Source organism: Crocodylus siamensis, chromosome 11 (genome assembly GCF_052110815.1).
Source record: "Crocodylus siamensis isolate JL-2025a chromosome 11, ASM5211081v1, whole genome shotgun sequence".
Taxonomy (NCBI): Eukaryota; Metazoa; Chordata; order Crocodylia; family Crocodylidae; genus Crocodylus; species Crocodylus siamensis.
This window is the reverse complement of record NC_143405.1, coordinates 38781861-38798529: the sequence shown is the minus strand read 5'-3', so window position 1 is coordinate 38798529 and position 16669 is coordinate 38781861. Positions and strand designations below refer to the sequence as shown.

The window sequence follows — 16669 nt, the reverse complement described above, 5'->3', positions numbered from 1 at the left end:
GCAGTGCTTGGGCTGCCTTCAAGTCTGCCATTACCTACGTCTATGAAGAGACACTTGGATTCTCTACCAGGAAACTCCAAGCAAAAGAAACTGAATCACCAACAGGCCAAAGCAGAGGTCCAAAGGAGGACTCATAATATAAAGAACAGATGGTGGAAGACAAGGCAAAAAAGATTCAACATCTCACTGACACCCACGATATAAAAGTTTCTTTAGAGTCACCAAAGCCATCTATAGACTGAGCACTCAGGTACCAACCCCCTTGAGACCTTAGGCTGGAGGAGACCTGATCAAGGAAAGGGGAGCCATCAATGCCCATTAGAAGTCATATTTTGAAGACTTTCTGGACTGAGGGACTCTGTTGCTGATGTAAGTGTTCTCAATTCCATCCTATACTACCTAGTCAGTGAAGCTCTGGGAATCCCTCCAATCCCTGACAAGGTGAGAAAAGCCATCAAGCAAATGAAGAACAAGAAGCAACCCCTGCAAGAATCCCTGCCTAAATCTTCAAGCAGTGGGGAAAGAAACTTGCATCACAGCTCTATGCTGTCCTCTTAAGGATCTGGAATAATAAGGAAATCCTAAACGATCAGGATCATGACAATCTTCAAGAAAGGAGACAGGTATGACTGTGCAGTGGCAACGTATATATGGTGCACAGGGGTGCATGTGCAACCCCTGAGAGCACCAGTGCATCCCCTGGAAGCGGCTGCAGTGATTGACCACGGGGGTCCCTCCAGGCAGTGAGATTGGCCATGGGGGGACCACCCCCCAGGTCAGCAGAATCGGCCCAGTCAGTGGGATCAGCCGTGGGGGTCTCCCCCTCTCCCCCTGGTCAGCAGGACTGGTCACGGGGGGAACATGTGCCCCCTCTGACTAAGGCAGCACCAGTCGCCCATGTGACTCTGGAAGTTACAGAGGGATCGCCTTGCTGTCCACCACAGGACAGATCATTACAAGAACCCTCCTGAACCATCTCCTTACACTTGCTGAAGAGTTCCTCCTGGGATCTGAGTGTGGGTTTAGGGCATCAAGAGTCACAACTGACATGATCTTCACTAATCTCCAGTAACAGGAAAAATGCCAGGGACAACATAAACCTCTCTGTATGGCCTTCTTTGCCCTCACAAAAGCCTTCAACTCTGTTAACTGAGAAGCACTATGGAGGATCCTTCTGAGGTATGGATGGCCACCAACATTCGTCACCATTCTTCTCCTGTTCCATGCTGGCAAATGAGTGATGGTTCTCAGTAACAAATCTGTTACAGATCCCTTTGAGGTTAAGGCTGGAGTTAAACAAGGCTGTGTCATCATTCCAACACCCTTCACAATATTCCTTACCTTGATGCTACATCTTTCCAGTTGGAGTAGAGCTAAACTACCAAATGGACTGTAAGCTGTTTAATCTCAGCTGACTCCAAGCCAAAAGCAAGACTATGCTGACTTCTATCACCAAGCTCTATTATGCCAGTGATGCTATAGCATATGCTCACTCACAAGCAGATCTTCATGCAATTGTCAACATCTTTACCAAGGCATACAAGAAAATGGAACTGACACTTACCATTCAGAAGACTAAAGCCCCCCCATCAACAAACTGTTAATGAGCACTCCACAACCTAAGTAATTCAGATTTACAGAAGACTCTGGAGAATATTGAGTATTTCCCATACTTCAGAAGCCATCTCTCACAGAAGGCTGACATAGATGAAGAAAACCAATACTGCTTCACATGTACAACTGCAGCCTTCAGACACCTGAGGAAATGGGCATTCGAAGATTGCAGCATCAGATTTGAAACTAAGCTCATGGTTTATCAAGCAGTCATGGTCTCTACCTTACCATACAGAGATGAGACATGGACAACGTATATGAGACACCTCAAGTTGCTGAAGACATACTGTCAACGCTGCCTGCAGAAGACTCTTCAAATTCAGTGGCAAGACAAGTGCACCAATTTTAATGACCTATCACAAACAAACACCATGAGCATTAAGGCAATGATCATCTGACATCAACTTTGCTGGGCTGGCCATGGCAACCAAATGTCCAACTCCAGATTCCCAAAGCAAGTCTCCCAGCTCAGTCAAAGTAGACACTCTAGAAGAGGGCAGAGAAAGTGCTTCAAGGATGTCCTCAAGGTCAACTTGAAACAAAGCAACATCAACAAAAACTCATGGGAAACTATTGCCTAAGACAACCCCAAATGGAGGAAAAGTCTGCTGCAAGGATCTCAGTACTTTGAAACCTCACAATGACGACAGGAGATGGGTAAGCAGGAGCAGCAGAAACCGTGTGTGGCAGACTGAACAAAGAATCCAAAGCTACCCACTCGACACAGAAACACACACAATTTGCAATAGAACCTGCTGATCCCAGATTGGCCTTCCCAGCCATTTTCAGACCCACAGATAAGACAATCATGAAAGACAATCATCCTCGAATGCGAGGGATTGCTGATGCTGATGTGATCTGTCATAGGTCAATGCAACCTTCAGCAACCACAATTGTGATCTAGTTTAATTCCAGGACTGGCTCATCCCCGGCTATTGCTCCCAGAACGTGGTCCAAAAAGGGGTGCAACCGCACCTCCTCTGCATCACAGAATGTTTAGCTAGGAATGACATTAAAAAATACTTCCAGGGGGCAGAGAATAAAAGGAATTGCCAGTTTAATTCTCAGAATTAACTAGATCATACTTGTGCACTTCAGGAGGTCAAGAATATTTAAACTGCCTGTCCCGGTACAAAAATGAGAGCAAAGTAAAGTATTAAACAGAATTACACACATTTTCTTAAATGAATGTCATCTCTAAGACAGGGACTAACACAAAAGAATAATGATAAAGTTTCCTTGTAGTCATTGCCAGATCCTTTACATCCAGCCCATGCTTCTTGAAGCTCCAGAACTATTTGAACACTAGTGCAAATAAAGCCAGTCTTTGGGTTGCTCTAAGTTGCACTGGCCTCTGAGAGATCATGGAAGACCGCTACATTGTAGAGTGCAGCCTGATGCAGCCATGTTCTTGCCAAATAAAGGATAACACAGGGATGGGATTTTCCAAAGTGGTTCATCATTAGCTTAGCTCTGCTTGCACTGAAGTCTTTGATAGCAGTGGTCTGTTCACCCCAATGGGGCAGAGGAAACCTGGAAGCAGGGGTGCAGCCACCCCTGCAGCACTGGTCTCTGCTAATGCATTTCCTCCTTTTCAAAAACCTGAATTCATTTATACTGACTGCTTTTTGATATTGGAAGAAAGACAAGTGAAGGAAAGAAAAAGTCAGAAGTGCAGCTAAGTGATAATTATGACAACTGCATTCTGGGTAACTCTCCTTAAAGACTACAAAGCATCAGTGTGAGACTGCCTGCATCACTCAGCTTCCAGAGCCTTTGCCTTGGCACAAGCTAAAATAGCTTGAGTATTGCTATGATTTATACCAACTGGCAAACATCCTGAAGCAACCCCTGCAATCAGCTGAGCATTACCAGAGCACAATGAGGTCTGGCAACTCTTACACTGCTCTTTCTTCACCCTATGCTGTGAAAAGGGTGATAAAAGACTTGGCTCTTCCAGCTCCGAGTGCCCTGAGAACTGTTCTGCATTGTGGTATCCATGTCCCCAGAGGAAGTGTTAAGGCAGGAAGGATACCACAGAGAGTTGCTGAGAACAGAACTATGTACTTAGTGAAACCTTAGGAACCGCCAGCGATTATTGAACATTTTTGCACCAGAAAAATAGATTATAATGTTTCCTCCTTTCTCCCTGCAACTGAACCTCTGAAATTAATAACATTTTTTAAACAATAGTTACAGCAACATACCTGTCATGTTGGAAGTGCTCATCTAATGTTATAGTACCTTAGTCCTTGCTTCTCTGTACATATTTCACCCTACTGCAAACACATTTATGCTATTTTATTCTATGGCTTTACTTGGCAGGTGATCATGAAAATGTTAGCAACTCAGAATTGACAGCCCTGCCTCATGGAGCTATACTGATTTATACCTGAGGAAGAGCTAGCCAACAGACTTTTTCTTTCTTTTTTTCTCCCCAATTTTTATTTTGTTCTTTGGTTTAAAGGGTTGACTCTGCAATCCTCCTGAAGTCACTGGGGATTAGGCCTCAAATAGTTAAAGTAAATACTAAAAGTATAATTTCCCAAATATTGCACAGTATTAAGTGAAGCAAATAAGTCAGAATATTGGACTTCATATTTGTGGAACATTTTCTGTAGAATTCACTCACCTTGGCTAAGTCCTACTTTGTGCTGGTTCTAGGCATCAGTGCTGTGAATGTCAAATTTGTGTATTTATAAAACCTCCTTGAAAACTATGCTGCAGGCTATGAATGGTTCTTCAGCTTCCTTCCCCCTCCCCTGGTTACAAAATTCAAGTTCATCTGCCTTCATGATACTTAACTCTTCCCCAATCCTACTGTTTTGTATCTCAACAGCCCCAAAAATATGTAATACTTACTCATATTTCAAATTTGTACACTGTGACAGTGTCCCCACATGCAGGCACATGAGGTTTGTGGTGCCACAAACCACTTTAACACATGCCCCTCACTACACATCTGTAGCGCAGGGGCAAAATTTGTTACTGGGATTTCCTATTAGGAACAAAATCCTGAAACCCTTGGGGAAAGAGTGGCATGGTGCAAGCTACAATAGCATGCACTGCAACAAACAGAAGCCTGGTCCTCCAGAAAAATGTTCTGGCTACCAGCTAGAGCACCTCCACCCCTCCGTTTGTGCCCCAGCTGCTTCTGCATGCCAGAAGCTGAGCAGGACACAGTGTGCTGCAACAAAGTGCACATGTAGGGGCGTGCGCTGCAGCACAAAGTAGTGGCATAATTTGTGACTCTACTATTTGTGCCACTGCAGGTACATGCTGCTGCACATCTGGATGCAGCCTGTGTGTGCTGTTTCTAACCCAAGGTCATACATGGCAAATATTTACCTTGTGCACTTAACCACAATTGTGGAAATAATCACCCATAATTGCAATTTTTCCCCCTTAAATGGAATACTACCAGTACGCAGAAAAAGTCCTGCTTCCAGCTAGATGAAAAGCTTTTATATTAACTGCCAGAACAAGAGAACAAACCATAAAAAATATTCATAATGAGGATGTTTGCTACCTGAGTTACATTTATCCAAGAAACAGCATTCTTCTGGCAGATTGTAGGAATATGAAAACAACTGGGAAAAGCATAATAAAACTTGACAGCAAAAGCCTTTAACATGTTTTATCCTTCCCTCTCATGTGCATGGCTTTCAGGATGAGAAAATAGGAAACATGGCCAGAAAAGGGGACAATTAAAATTCCCTGTTTTCTACTCTTGCAATAACTTACAGGGCTAGTTCAAAGCTAGATGTTTGGACAGGGTACTGTATAAAGAAAGTAATCTTTTCCCCCTCCTCTTTGACTGTCAAAGTACTTTACAGTCTCTGAACTGAATGTACTTTACACTCAACGTTCCCAACAAATCCTTTAGGATTTGCAGTAATTAGCATTTGTTGTGGGAACTGCAGGTCTAATATATTGCTGAAGAAAGAATGGATTGTAAATATATACTAAAGGGACACTATGTGAGCAGAAAAGAGTAAGAAAGATGCTTCCCTGAGAGAGACCACAGCACAGACAACAATTTAAATAAGAAAATAGAAAGGAACAAAATATCCAGATTCTCATCATTTCTGAAGGCAAGGAAGTATTAATAAATATTTTGCATTGTTAAATCGCCAGGATTTTTCATCTGAAGACATCAAAGTACTGACAGCCACATACTATTAGAATCATTATCCTAACTTTACCGATGGAAAAACTGAGGTACAAAGAATTGCCAAGAGGATCTCCAGCCCCTATTTCTATTCTCTGACTACTCAAGCCCCCACCCTCTCCAGTACTTGAGAGCAGCAATGTGAATGTTTGTTGTATTAGCCTGTAGTAGCCTAAAAATACACAACCATTTTTTGTATATACACAAATTATACAGATTATAACCAGTATAAACATACTGGTTACTCTGCACATCTACTATTCGCTTCTAGTAAGCAAAGACCTACAAAAGATAAAAATCCTACTACTAATACCAACTAAAATATTTTCTTAGATAGCTGAAATAATAAAGAACCCTTTTTTATGTAATAAAAGTTCTATACTCAAACAACATGCTTTTATGAATGCAACCCCTAAGACACTATACTGAACCAGGATATTTTGGGAGTACCTAATAGACAACTGCAGTGCATGAAGTCAGTAGATCCATTTGTTCTTTACCCTTTACTGTACAAAGTAAAGTGTCTCAGTAATGTAGACTCAGGGTTGGTATACCAGGTTTGGTATACTTACTAGGACAAAGTACTTCCACCTTCTGACCAAAACTATTCATTAAGGAGAAGGGATAATTTGTGTACCAGTTCCAATCATGCTGAAAAAAAAGAGCAACTGAAGTAAAAAAAATAACATCAAACCAAAATCAAAAAATGCTCCTGAGCAGACAATTACAAAACAGTCTTCATCATTTCAAACACTGGATTACATAAGAGACTGCAGAGATTCAAGGGATGAAAACCAAACTACATATTAAATAAAACTGGGATATATAAAATGTAAGTAGTGAAGCCAAAATATTAGGGAAGCAGCCACAACTGAATTCTGCTGCCAGGAACCAGTTAAATAGGAAGAACAGCAAGATCACCATTCCTGTCTCCAATTCTGCAGAAGTAGACATCAGCCTCAGCTTATGCTCTCATGGAAACCGAAATGTTTGCACAAAATCTCCTTCAACATTTCTACACTCTTCTGAAATATATCATCTACTCATGGAAGAGAAGATCAATTTACATTCAGAACTCACTTATAATCGTGATGAGCATGTGTCTATAGGTCCCTCAGTGGGTCTGGGATATAAGTAAATTTGTACTATTCCCAGGAGGAAAAGTAAATAGGCTGAAATTAAAATTCTGCATTGGCTATTTTAAAGAAAAAAGAAACAACTTCCAGAAATAACAATGAAAGTAAAACAAGACAAACAGAAATTTTAAAAAACTACTGGAGAACTGGAAAATTTTCAGTTCAGAAGGAATATAAATTTCTATTGTGGTGCATTATTCAGGGAGGTTTATGTCTCAAAGGGTATGTCTCAATGTGGTAATGGCTACGTATTGGAGGAAACATGTCAAGAAATTCCTTACTGTCTCAATGAATTCAATGATTTCTAGAATCCATAAAAGTCCATGGGAGGCAACTTCAGCTTGATTAACTGAAATAGAAGTTGGCCTGGTTCTACCACTTGACGACTGGAATGTCTAAGTGGGTGCATCCACACGTGCAATTAATATGCCTGAATGCCCTGGGCTGACAGGGGGCATGGGGACTTAGCCCCAAGCTCTGGAGGACGGGGTAGGGGGGAGTTGTCCTGGCTCAGCGGTGGTCAGCTCTGTCCTAACCAGGGAGAGATCAGGCTGGCCCGGAGTGGAAAGAGGAAAACGAGGGGAGGTGGGTGGCAGCCAGAACAGCTCTCTCCACCATGTGGAGATCAGGACAGCTCTTGCTGCCCCTTGTGGCCCCCTGCTGCCTAGACTTACTGGGAGCAATTTGCTCCTGGTCAGCTTCTACACATGCAGTACAGCATGTTAGCTTAAACCATACTTTTTCTAGTACCGGTATCTACAGGTACTAGAAAATGGCACATTAGACTAATGCAGTAATTGCTGTGCATGTGTAGACAGTGACACTTTATTGTAAAATGTTCAGTAAAGCGCCTCATAATTTCATAGTTTCATAGTTGGTAGGCTAGGAAGGGACCTGCGCAGATAATCAAGTCCGAACCCCTGCCATGGCAGGAAAGAGTACTGGGGTCAAACGACCCTGGCAAGGTGTTTATCTAGCCTCCTCTTAAAGACCCCCAGGGTAGAAGCCAGCACCACTTTGCTTGGAAGTTGATTCCAGATCCTAGCTGCCCTGACTGTGAAGTAGCGTCTCCTGATGTCTAGTCTGAACCTACCCTCTGCCAGCTTGTGACTGTTATTTCTAGTCACTCCTGGTAGTGCTCGGGGGAACAGAGTCTCCCCCAATGCCTGCTGGTCCCCCATGACTAGTTTGTAAATGGCCACTAGATCCCCCCTCAGCCTCCTCTTGTGGAGGCTGAACAGGTTCAGGTCCCGCAGCCTCTCCTCGTAGGGCCTGCCCTGCTGCCCCCTGATCATGCTGGTGGCCCTTCTCTGAACCCTCTACATGTTGTCCACATCCCTTCTGAAGTGCGGTGCCCAGAACTGGACACAGTACTCCAGCTGCGACCTGACCAGTGTTGCACAGAGGGGGAGGATCACCTCCTTGGACCTGCTAGAGATGCATCTGTCGATGCATGATATGGTACGGTTGGCCTTCCTGACAGTGTCCCCACACTGTTGGCCCATGTTCATTTTGGCATCAGTAATGACTCCAAGATCCTTTTCTGCCTCTGCACTAACGAGAAGGGAGTTCCCCAGCCTATAGGTATGCTGCTGGTTCTTCTTCCCCAGCTGCATCACCTTGCACTTGTCAGTGTTGAATCCCATCCTGTTCTCATCTGCCCACCCCTGTAACCTGTCTAGGTCTGATTGCAGCCTATTCCTCCCTTCTAGCATGCCCACTTCCCCCCACATCTTACTGTCCTCTGTGAATTTGAACAGGGTGCTTTTTACCCCCTCATCCAAGTCGCTGATGAAGATGTTGAACAGCACAGGCCTGAGGACTGAGCCCTGCGGAACCCCACTGCCCACATCCCTCCAGGTCGAATAGGATCTGTTCACCACCACTCTCTGGGTGTGGCCCTCCAGCCATTTAGTGACTCAATTGACTGTGTCAACTGATGTCACCTAAATATAGCCATGAGTGTGTGCAGGCCTCAGGCTCAATACGAATTGAAGTTGAAGTCACAAAACTTGCAAGAATTAGTGCATTAATCCAGAGATATTGTACTACCTTGTTCAGTGACTGTGGTAGTAGTTAATCTGGAATGAGAAAGTCTCTCTCAGTTTTTAAACTAACCCTTTTAAAAGAGATAATTTTATGGATGCAGCCAGCATAACTGCAACTGGATTCAAGGATAAGATGTCGATTAGCTAACAATTTTGGCAGATTATACTAATTTATAGGTTAGACGTACACGTAACAAATTAGTGTTTCCATTCTACAACCACAAGCAAAATTCAATTTTCTCTAAGTTCTGATGGAAGAATTTACTAGTCCTTTATTACTAGAGTCACCAAAATGAAATAAGACATTTGTATTTTATTACTTAAAGCCTATGGATATCTTCGTATGAGTCACAATCCACAGTTCCCAGACAATAACATTGGTCCTATCCATGTCAAAAGATATTCCAAGCTATAGAAAGCTTCTGTAGTTCTTTTATAAAACGTCTATAACAGCCTGTAAACATCACCTATTACCATGGATAAACCTGGAAAAGAAACATTTGGTGTCCTGTGCCTTGCCTCATACTGGTAGTATGAAACATCTTAAAATTATTGACTCAATAGTAAAGACATCAACAGTTATATAGTTGAACAGTTATACAATTACAGTCCCTGTATAGTGCTTCCCCTATAGGATCACCAATTTAGTCCAAATGTGTTTCTTTCCAACAGGGTAACAGAGAAACAAAAAACTATTTTTTTAAGTTAAGATAACATGATGGAGATCACTGGAAGGTAGAACTTGGGAGCTGGTGAAGTACATTAAACTATTTTCAAATTATATTTTAAAAAGTCCAAAGCTAGCAATACCCTATAAGAAGCTAGCACTGGTACATGCTAAATGTTCGTGTTATATTTATATAACCCACATTAAACATCTATTTTTACACAGTGCAGAACCTCTGGCCTAATTACTGTTCAGGATATTGATTTAACAGTTTAAACACATAAGGTCCCACTCTGATTATGCCTGCTATCATGAAAAATTAAGTCAGCATTTGCAATTAAAAAACAAAAGAAAAGATGCAAGCACTTGGATTTTTAGACTGGCAAGAAAGGGAAAGACTGCCATCCCCATTTGTGAAGCATGCTATATAGATTATTTTGGGCAGCAGCCATAACATTTTTCAAGCCAGGGTCTAGATCTGTTCTCTTCCCTTCTTATCACTCTGGGAATAAGTCGTTAATATTATCATTACCTGGAAGATGTGTGAAGAAAGTCAGTGCCTGGTTTTGTCAGAATTTTCAACATAACTGTAGATAGTATGCAACAGGATATACAAAATTAAACAAAGATCAGAGTTTCATGAGAACATTTGGTGGCACATCATAAAAAGCAGCACCATCTCATTTGATAAAAATTGAATCAGAAATGTGAGATGCATTGGTACCAATTTAAAACAATGAAGTTTGCATTCATTACTTCAATGAGCACTGCATAAACCTTATGATTAGTGTTTATTGCGGATGTCAATAGTCACCCAGTGGCAAAAAGGAAATATGTATTCTTGCCAGCCTTGATCGAAAACATCATAAACTTCTAGCCCACAAATACCCTGAAAGGATGCAGTTTCTCTTCTGCTTCCCAGTAGTCCTTGGCGATACATTCTATGCATTTATGAACTTCCTGAGTTAACAAGATTAGAAGGCATAGCTATTTAGCATTACACCAAGTAACTAGGTGAATGCAGTGAATAACACGTCTCTAAATACCTTTGTTGTCTGTTAAAAATCAACTGTCCAAGTACTTTAATCAATGTCAAAAGTTGAAGCTGATGTTAGCTGGTTAGATGGTTTAAGCAAATAGCCAAGTTCAGTTATTTTTCTCCTAAATCAGTAATTTCCTTAAGAAAGTATTGATAAATAAGTGGTGAGGTGGGGAGAGAAGGAAAAGGGTTGTATTTGAATGATACCCAATATGAAATACAGTTAAAAAACCAGAAACCAGGGTCTCTAAAATCAAATCAAGGCAGGCAGAAGTGAAATACTATCTATTTTCCCAAATTAAATAGGTAGCGAGGACTGCCTGTTTCTTGCAGAAAGATAAAAGAAGAAAATTGGATATTTTGTTTCACATACATTAGGATCAGATTGAAGGAAAGAGCAATTGTTCTGGGCAGTGTTATAACAAATCAGTGTTATCAACAAAATGTCCATGCTGAAAATAATTAAGACTTTACCTTCTGGTAACCTGGAGGCAGTATGAATGGAATTGGGGTCTTCCTCTTCTTCAGGATGGTAGCGATAAAGGGTCTGTGGCTGCTTTTGGTCTTCTTTCAGAACAATGGGAGGTGATGTTGTTGAACTAAACTTGACCTTAGGGAAAGAACTTCCTTCCTGTGTTTCATGGAAAGTTTTTGGCCCATGAGATTCTGTTATGTTTGCCTCTTTGAAGCGAGAATATGTACTGTTCCCCAGCTCCTTATAATCTTTTCTTAAATGCTTTTTTGTTTTAGGGCGGGCACTGCCTTCTTGTTCATTTCTCTGTCTGTCCCCTTGCTTCCCCTTGGATTTTCTCTCAAATTCTACCACTACGTGCTTGGGTGTTGCTGCTGGAGCAGTTGTTTGCTCCTCTGGAATACTGCTAGTCGCTGGTGCTTGCTTTCTTGTATTCTGCACTGTAGGTGACACTGGGGTGCTTATGTCTTTCCTTTCCTCTTCTTTTTCTGTTGGATTAATCACAAGGAAGGGAGTAGGAGTGTGTATATGGAGTGCTGTAGCAGTTTCTTCAGCATGTGAAACAGGTTGAGCCAATGTTGGGGGAGTTGCACTGACTGTGGGGTAATCATAATCCTCACTCTGTTCTTGGATAACACTATCTGGTTCTTCATGGGCTGCATAGCTCCTATGTTTTTTAGGAGACTCTACCTGTGTGATGCCTCCTTCTGGTGCCTCCTGATCATAGCTATATGGATCATCATAGTGCCTCTCTGGTTCATTCTCTTCAGTATCCAGGGGACTCTCTGTGGTTAATGAAAATTTATCACAGTCTGGGATCTGGTAGCACATCAGTTTACCTCCAGAATTTGGGCAATGACAAACCTTACAATGAGGCACATGGAATGTGTGGCCTGCTACATACTTCTGATCTTCATGGAGACAGCCTATTCTTCTACACTGAGGGCAACCATCATCAGATAACACAGAATCAATACAGTGTGGGGGCAACTCAGGGCAAAGCATGAACTGGCAGCTGATCTTGCCTCCCCCCTTGGGACATGTGCATTCAGTACTTCCAAAGTCCACAGGATAAGATTGCCCTTCAGGGACCTTGCCATTCACAAATCCCATATTGACACAGTCATAGTACTGATAGCCTTCACAAGTACAACCATGTTGCAGACATGTAGCACAGCATTCACCAGGCTCAAGCACCTCTTCAATACAGTTCTCCAGGGGCTGGCATTCCACTCCTGTACAGTCCTTCTGAGCATACGAGATGCCAGTCCAAAGAAGCACCATAAGGACAGCACTCAGATAGCTCAAATGAGAGAACTGGTGCCCATCCATAGTCTTCCTAAACAAACTGGGCAACACTCCAGTCTTGGAAATTCTATTTTCTCTGGAGGATTGTAGGTCCAGCTCCTATCTGCAATATTTTCTTTAATTCTCCTTTTCTCATAGATCCTAGATTTATGAAAGAAAACTCTGTTAAAGACTATACTCAGCACATATCCTGTTAAACATCAGAAATCCTTAAAAAGTTGGGATAAAATCCAACATCTGGAAACCCAAATACAAAATTAATCATAATGTCTTCCAAGCATTGTAGGCTCTAGGCCCCAAGCTGCATGTTTTTCCCCGCTTCTCTCTTTTTAAGAAAAATCCAAGATTGCCTTTTTGTAACTATTCATAATGCGCGCGCGTGCACACACACACACAAAGAGTAAAATAAAAAGGAGCCCATTATACTTTAATATGTCTTTGTTAGTTATTATTTCTGACTAAACAAAGGAAAGATTTTTTAGCAGATCACAAGCAAGTACACAGCTCTTCCTCTGCAGATGTAAGTTTAAGATATTTAATCTTTGTGTTTTAATGGTAATGAAACAAATTCTGAAGACCTTACCTAGATAAAATTTAGCCTGGTTTGAGACTTTAGAGCTCATTCCTATACACCTGAACTCATATTAGGGTTCCCCAAGCCACACATGAAGTACAAATAATAGCATATTGCTAGCAAGGTATTTTTAAATCCATATTGCTCGAGGTTACTGCACATGTACATTAAAACATCATATTGTTGCTTGTGCCTAAATGGTCCCTTCATCTACAATAAATATAAGGGGCCAGCTCCACTGAACACCTAGGACTCATTAGAAGACTTTCAGTTTGCAATAACTTTAAATGACAAAAAAAACCTACAAAGTGAATATGGATATCTATGCCAGGCAAGAATCTACTGCAGTATGTTGGGTTTATCTGGGACAGCACTGCAGTTGCTTTGTTACTCTAGAACCCAATTAATCTATTATAGACTATGAAAGATTTCAAATATTAAAATTAATAGCAATTAAAATGTGTTTTTCTATAGGATTTTTTTTAAAACCCATTGATGCATTCTGAATAAACTTAAATCATTATACAGTAATGTGAAACATTTGTGGTCGTGGTCATACATATCAAAAGTACACACATACTCGCACACAATTACACTTTCATGGTTAACATGGAAAGGTAGAAAGAGCAGAATAAGTCTGCTTTTTGTTTCATAGAATTAGTGGTCCACATCTAAAAAAAACAAAACAAGAAAAAACAAACACATTTGTTGAATGGGGAAAATATTTGTACCAGGAACAATAAGCCATGCATAAAATGGGAATATTGCCAGAAAAGCCATTCAAAAAGATTAATTCTCTGACAAACGTGGTTTCCAACAAGTCTGCTCAAAGGCACTGCTGGAAATTGGCCAGAATGTGGGAAGATTGTGCCTGTCCTGATAAGATATGAACCTCTTATTGTATTCAGTTTTCCAGGGGTCCATAACAAAATTTGAATTGATGGGCTACATTATTCATTATTACTGTGATTCTTACTCAGATTAGCAATAAAAACTCTGATTTTTTTGAAAAACAAAAAAATGCCATGGGAAGTGTACCAACATATCAAAAGAGATCCATTCTCCAAGAACCTCTTCCAAACTTGGATTCATAGAAAGAAGTGACAGAGTATTCAGTATGCAGCTCTCAAATGAATTCAAGCCCATTCAGCTTTTTATCTAAAATTTTTGTTCTGCTCTTTCTTTTCCAGGCAATATAAATGTATCCTAGGCTTTAGGGCTTAGACTGGGGACTCATAAATGGAAAGACAAGGATAAGATAATGACAGCTAGCTGGTAAGGCTCGAGAAACAAGGCTAATACTTTGTTACCAGAACTTCACAATGGAATTTCCTTGTTCTAACACTTAAGCACATAAATCATTGGGTCAAATTTTCCTCTTGTGGAAGATATACACCTATCGTATTTACTCAGATTTAAGATAACTCTGAATATAAGATGACCAACCCCCACCCCAAATACTTAGATTCTATATATGGAAAATGTATACATTTGTTATATTTTTCCAGGTATAGAATCTAACTGCTGGAGATTTGCCTTGAATTTGTCCCCCTCCCACTGCTACAGCAAGGAAAATAACTCTGGAGGGTCAGGCAGCCCCCTTGCCATCTGTCTCCCAAACTTTTTCCTGCAGCCCCTTCTCCACCCCCTTATGATCAGATCCTTTTCTCTCTGAGCACATGAAAGTGAGGGGCAAATCTGAAAATACTAGGTGCATCTAAACAACATGCTGTACTGCATATTAAAGTAATCTAATGCTCAGTAAAGTGTCACCGTCTACATATGCACAACAATTACTGCAGAGTAGATTAGTCTAATGTACTGTAGATACAAGTACTAGAAATCAGCACATTAGAGTAATGTGCCAAAGTGCTCACGTAGACTTTGAACAGGAGCAAATTGTTCCCAATCAACCTAGACAGCAGGGGGCCACAGGGGGAAAGGAAAGCTGTCCTGACTCAGCAGGGTGCTGCCTCCCAGCTATGTGGAGTTTGGGATGTGTCCCAATCTCCATATGGCTGGGATAGCTGTCCCAGCTGCTGGGCAGCTGCCTCCCAACCACATAGAGATCAGGATCAGCCCCCATGTCCCCTGCCACCTTAGGGGTGGCACTTGGGGGAGCCTGGAGCTCCACCTGGCTGCTGCAGGGGGGAAGAACAGCCCTGGACTGCAAATTTGCTCCCAATGGGCACATGTTCAGATGCGTGGAAGGCCGCAGTTTAATATGTCGGAATTTTCTGAGCAGAAAATTCATGCACATTAACTGTATGTGTAGATAAGCAAACTGACTTTAATACATATGCCTGTAGTAATTTGCCTATAATGCAAATGACTACAGGTACTCATAAACTTAGTTAATTGAGAATTGATACATTTCACCTTTTTTGAAACTACGGCACATTTCAGGACAGGTACTCCATAAACACACTTTTAAACAGCACTTTTTAACCTATTTATATAAATACAAATTATGCATCTTAGTCCAAAGCCAAAGGGATCATGATTTACTATATAGTTCATTGGGCTGGATGCAAGCAGAGTCAACAGCATTTCAAGCCATGGTGACCCCACAGCTCAGAACTGCTCAGTATCTGCAGATAATTCCAAGCCCTACCCCCCCACCAAAGGATCTATGTGCTTATTTGCCCCCACTCATGACTGAAACTGGGTGTTCCTTTCACAAGTCCTTGGATCCTTCAAAACTTTATAAAAATGAAGCACAGAGCTATCTGCTCCAGCTCTACCTTATAGAGGGTTGGGCCACACTAATCATATGCGGCAGGCTGAGAGAAGGGGTGACAGAGGGATTCTTGGTGAACTGAACTGTTTCGGGCCCCGTTTGGTGATGTTTGCCAGGCATTTAAGGCTGATTAAAATCAGAAAGTCAGAGCTCAGCTGTGGAAGGGAAGACAAAGAAATCTAAATATATTCAATGTAATGGCTCACTATGCCTTGAACACTGAGGGAGACTGCATGCAATGTGCACTACCACGTATCTTATTCAGATGGGCTGTACTAATCTATCCTTGTGAAGGGGTCACTAAGACCCAGATAAACTTTGTCTTCTTCCCCAAGAAGTAAAAGGTAAGGGAAGCCCTATCCATGCCCATCTGTTTCTTGGACCACTGCCTCCTCACAATCCAGGCTGAAATGGGAATGTGTCTGCCTGGCCTTGAACATCCAGGCACATGCGGCTCTGGCCCGGATGGCCAGTGGTGTTCACCCTACCATTTCCTGCAGGCCACTGAGAACATGTTTACTCCTGGTGCAGTCTCCCCCAATCTCACCTGCCATGACTTTGAATATTCTATCAGTGGGAAGGATGACCACTCAGGGTCTCTCAGCGACGGAGGGTTCACCGGCGATATTCCACAGGGCTCCATCTCCCCCATACCCTGACCTCACATCAAGCCTCAGCGGATCACTGTAGTTTTCCTGGCCATGCTCTCAACACCTTTGTGTCCCTGGTTAAGTGTGCCTGTGTGGCTCTCTCCTGTCTAGAGCAGTAGTCTCCAAAGTGGGGTGTGCGCAAGATGACCCATTGGGGTGCGGGAAGAAAACACTAGAACTTCTATTTATATTTATATAAATATACATATATTGGGGGTGCATGGTCAAAAATTTTTTACTGATGGGGTGA

At 41.8% G+C, this 16669-nt stretch overlaps 1 protein-coding gene across 3 annotated transcripts in view; it reads right to left on the bottom strand.

Annotated features, from left to right (window-relative positions):
• Window positions 1–16669, bottom strand: part of FBLN2 (fibulin 2) — a 247445-nt gene that overhangs the window by 154977 nt on the left and 75799 nt on the right. For 2 of the 3 annotated variants that reach the window (XM_090021495.1, XM_090021494.1), the window contains exon 2: window positions 11150–12596. In XM_090021495.1, coding sequence (XP_089877621.1) covers window positions 11150–12479 — 1330 coding nt within the window. In that variant the 5' untranslated portion in view covers window positions 12480–12596. Of the gene's footprint in view, window positions 1–11149; window positions 12597–16669 lie in introns of those variants that run through there. The other variant, XM_090021496.1, reaches the window with a different exon arrangement.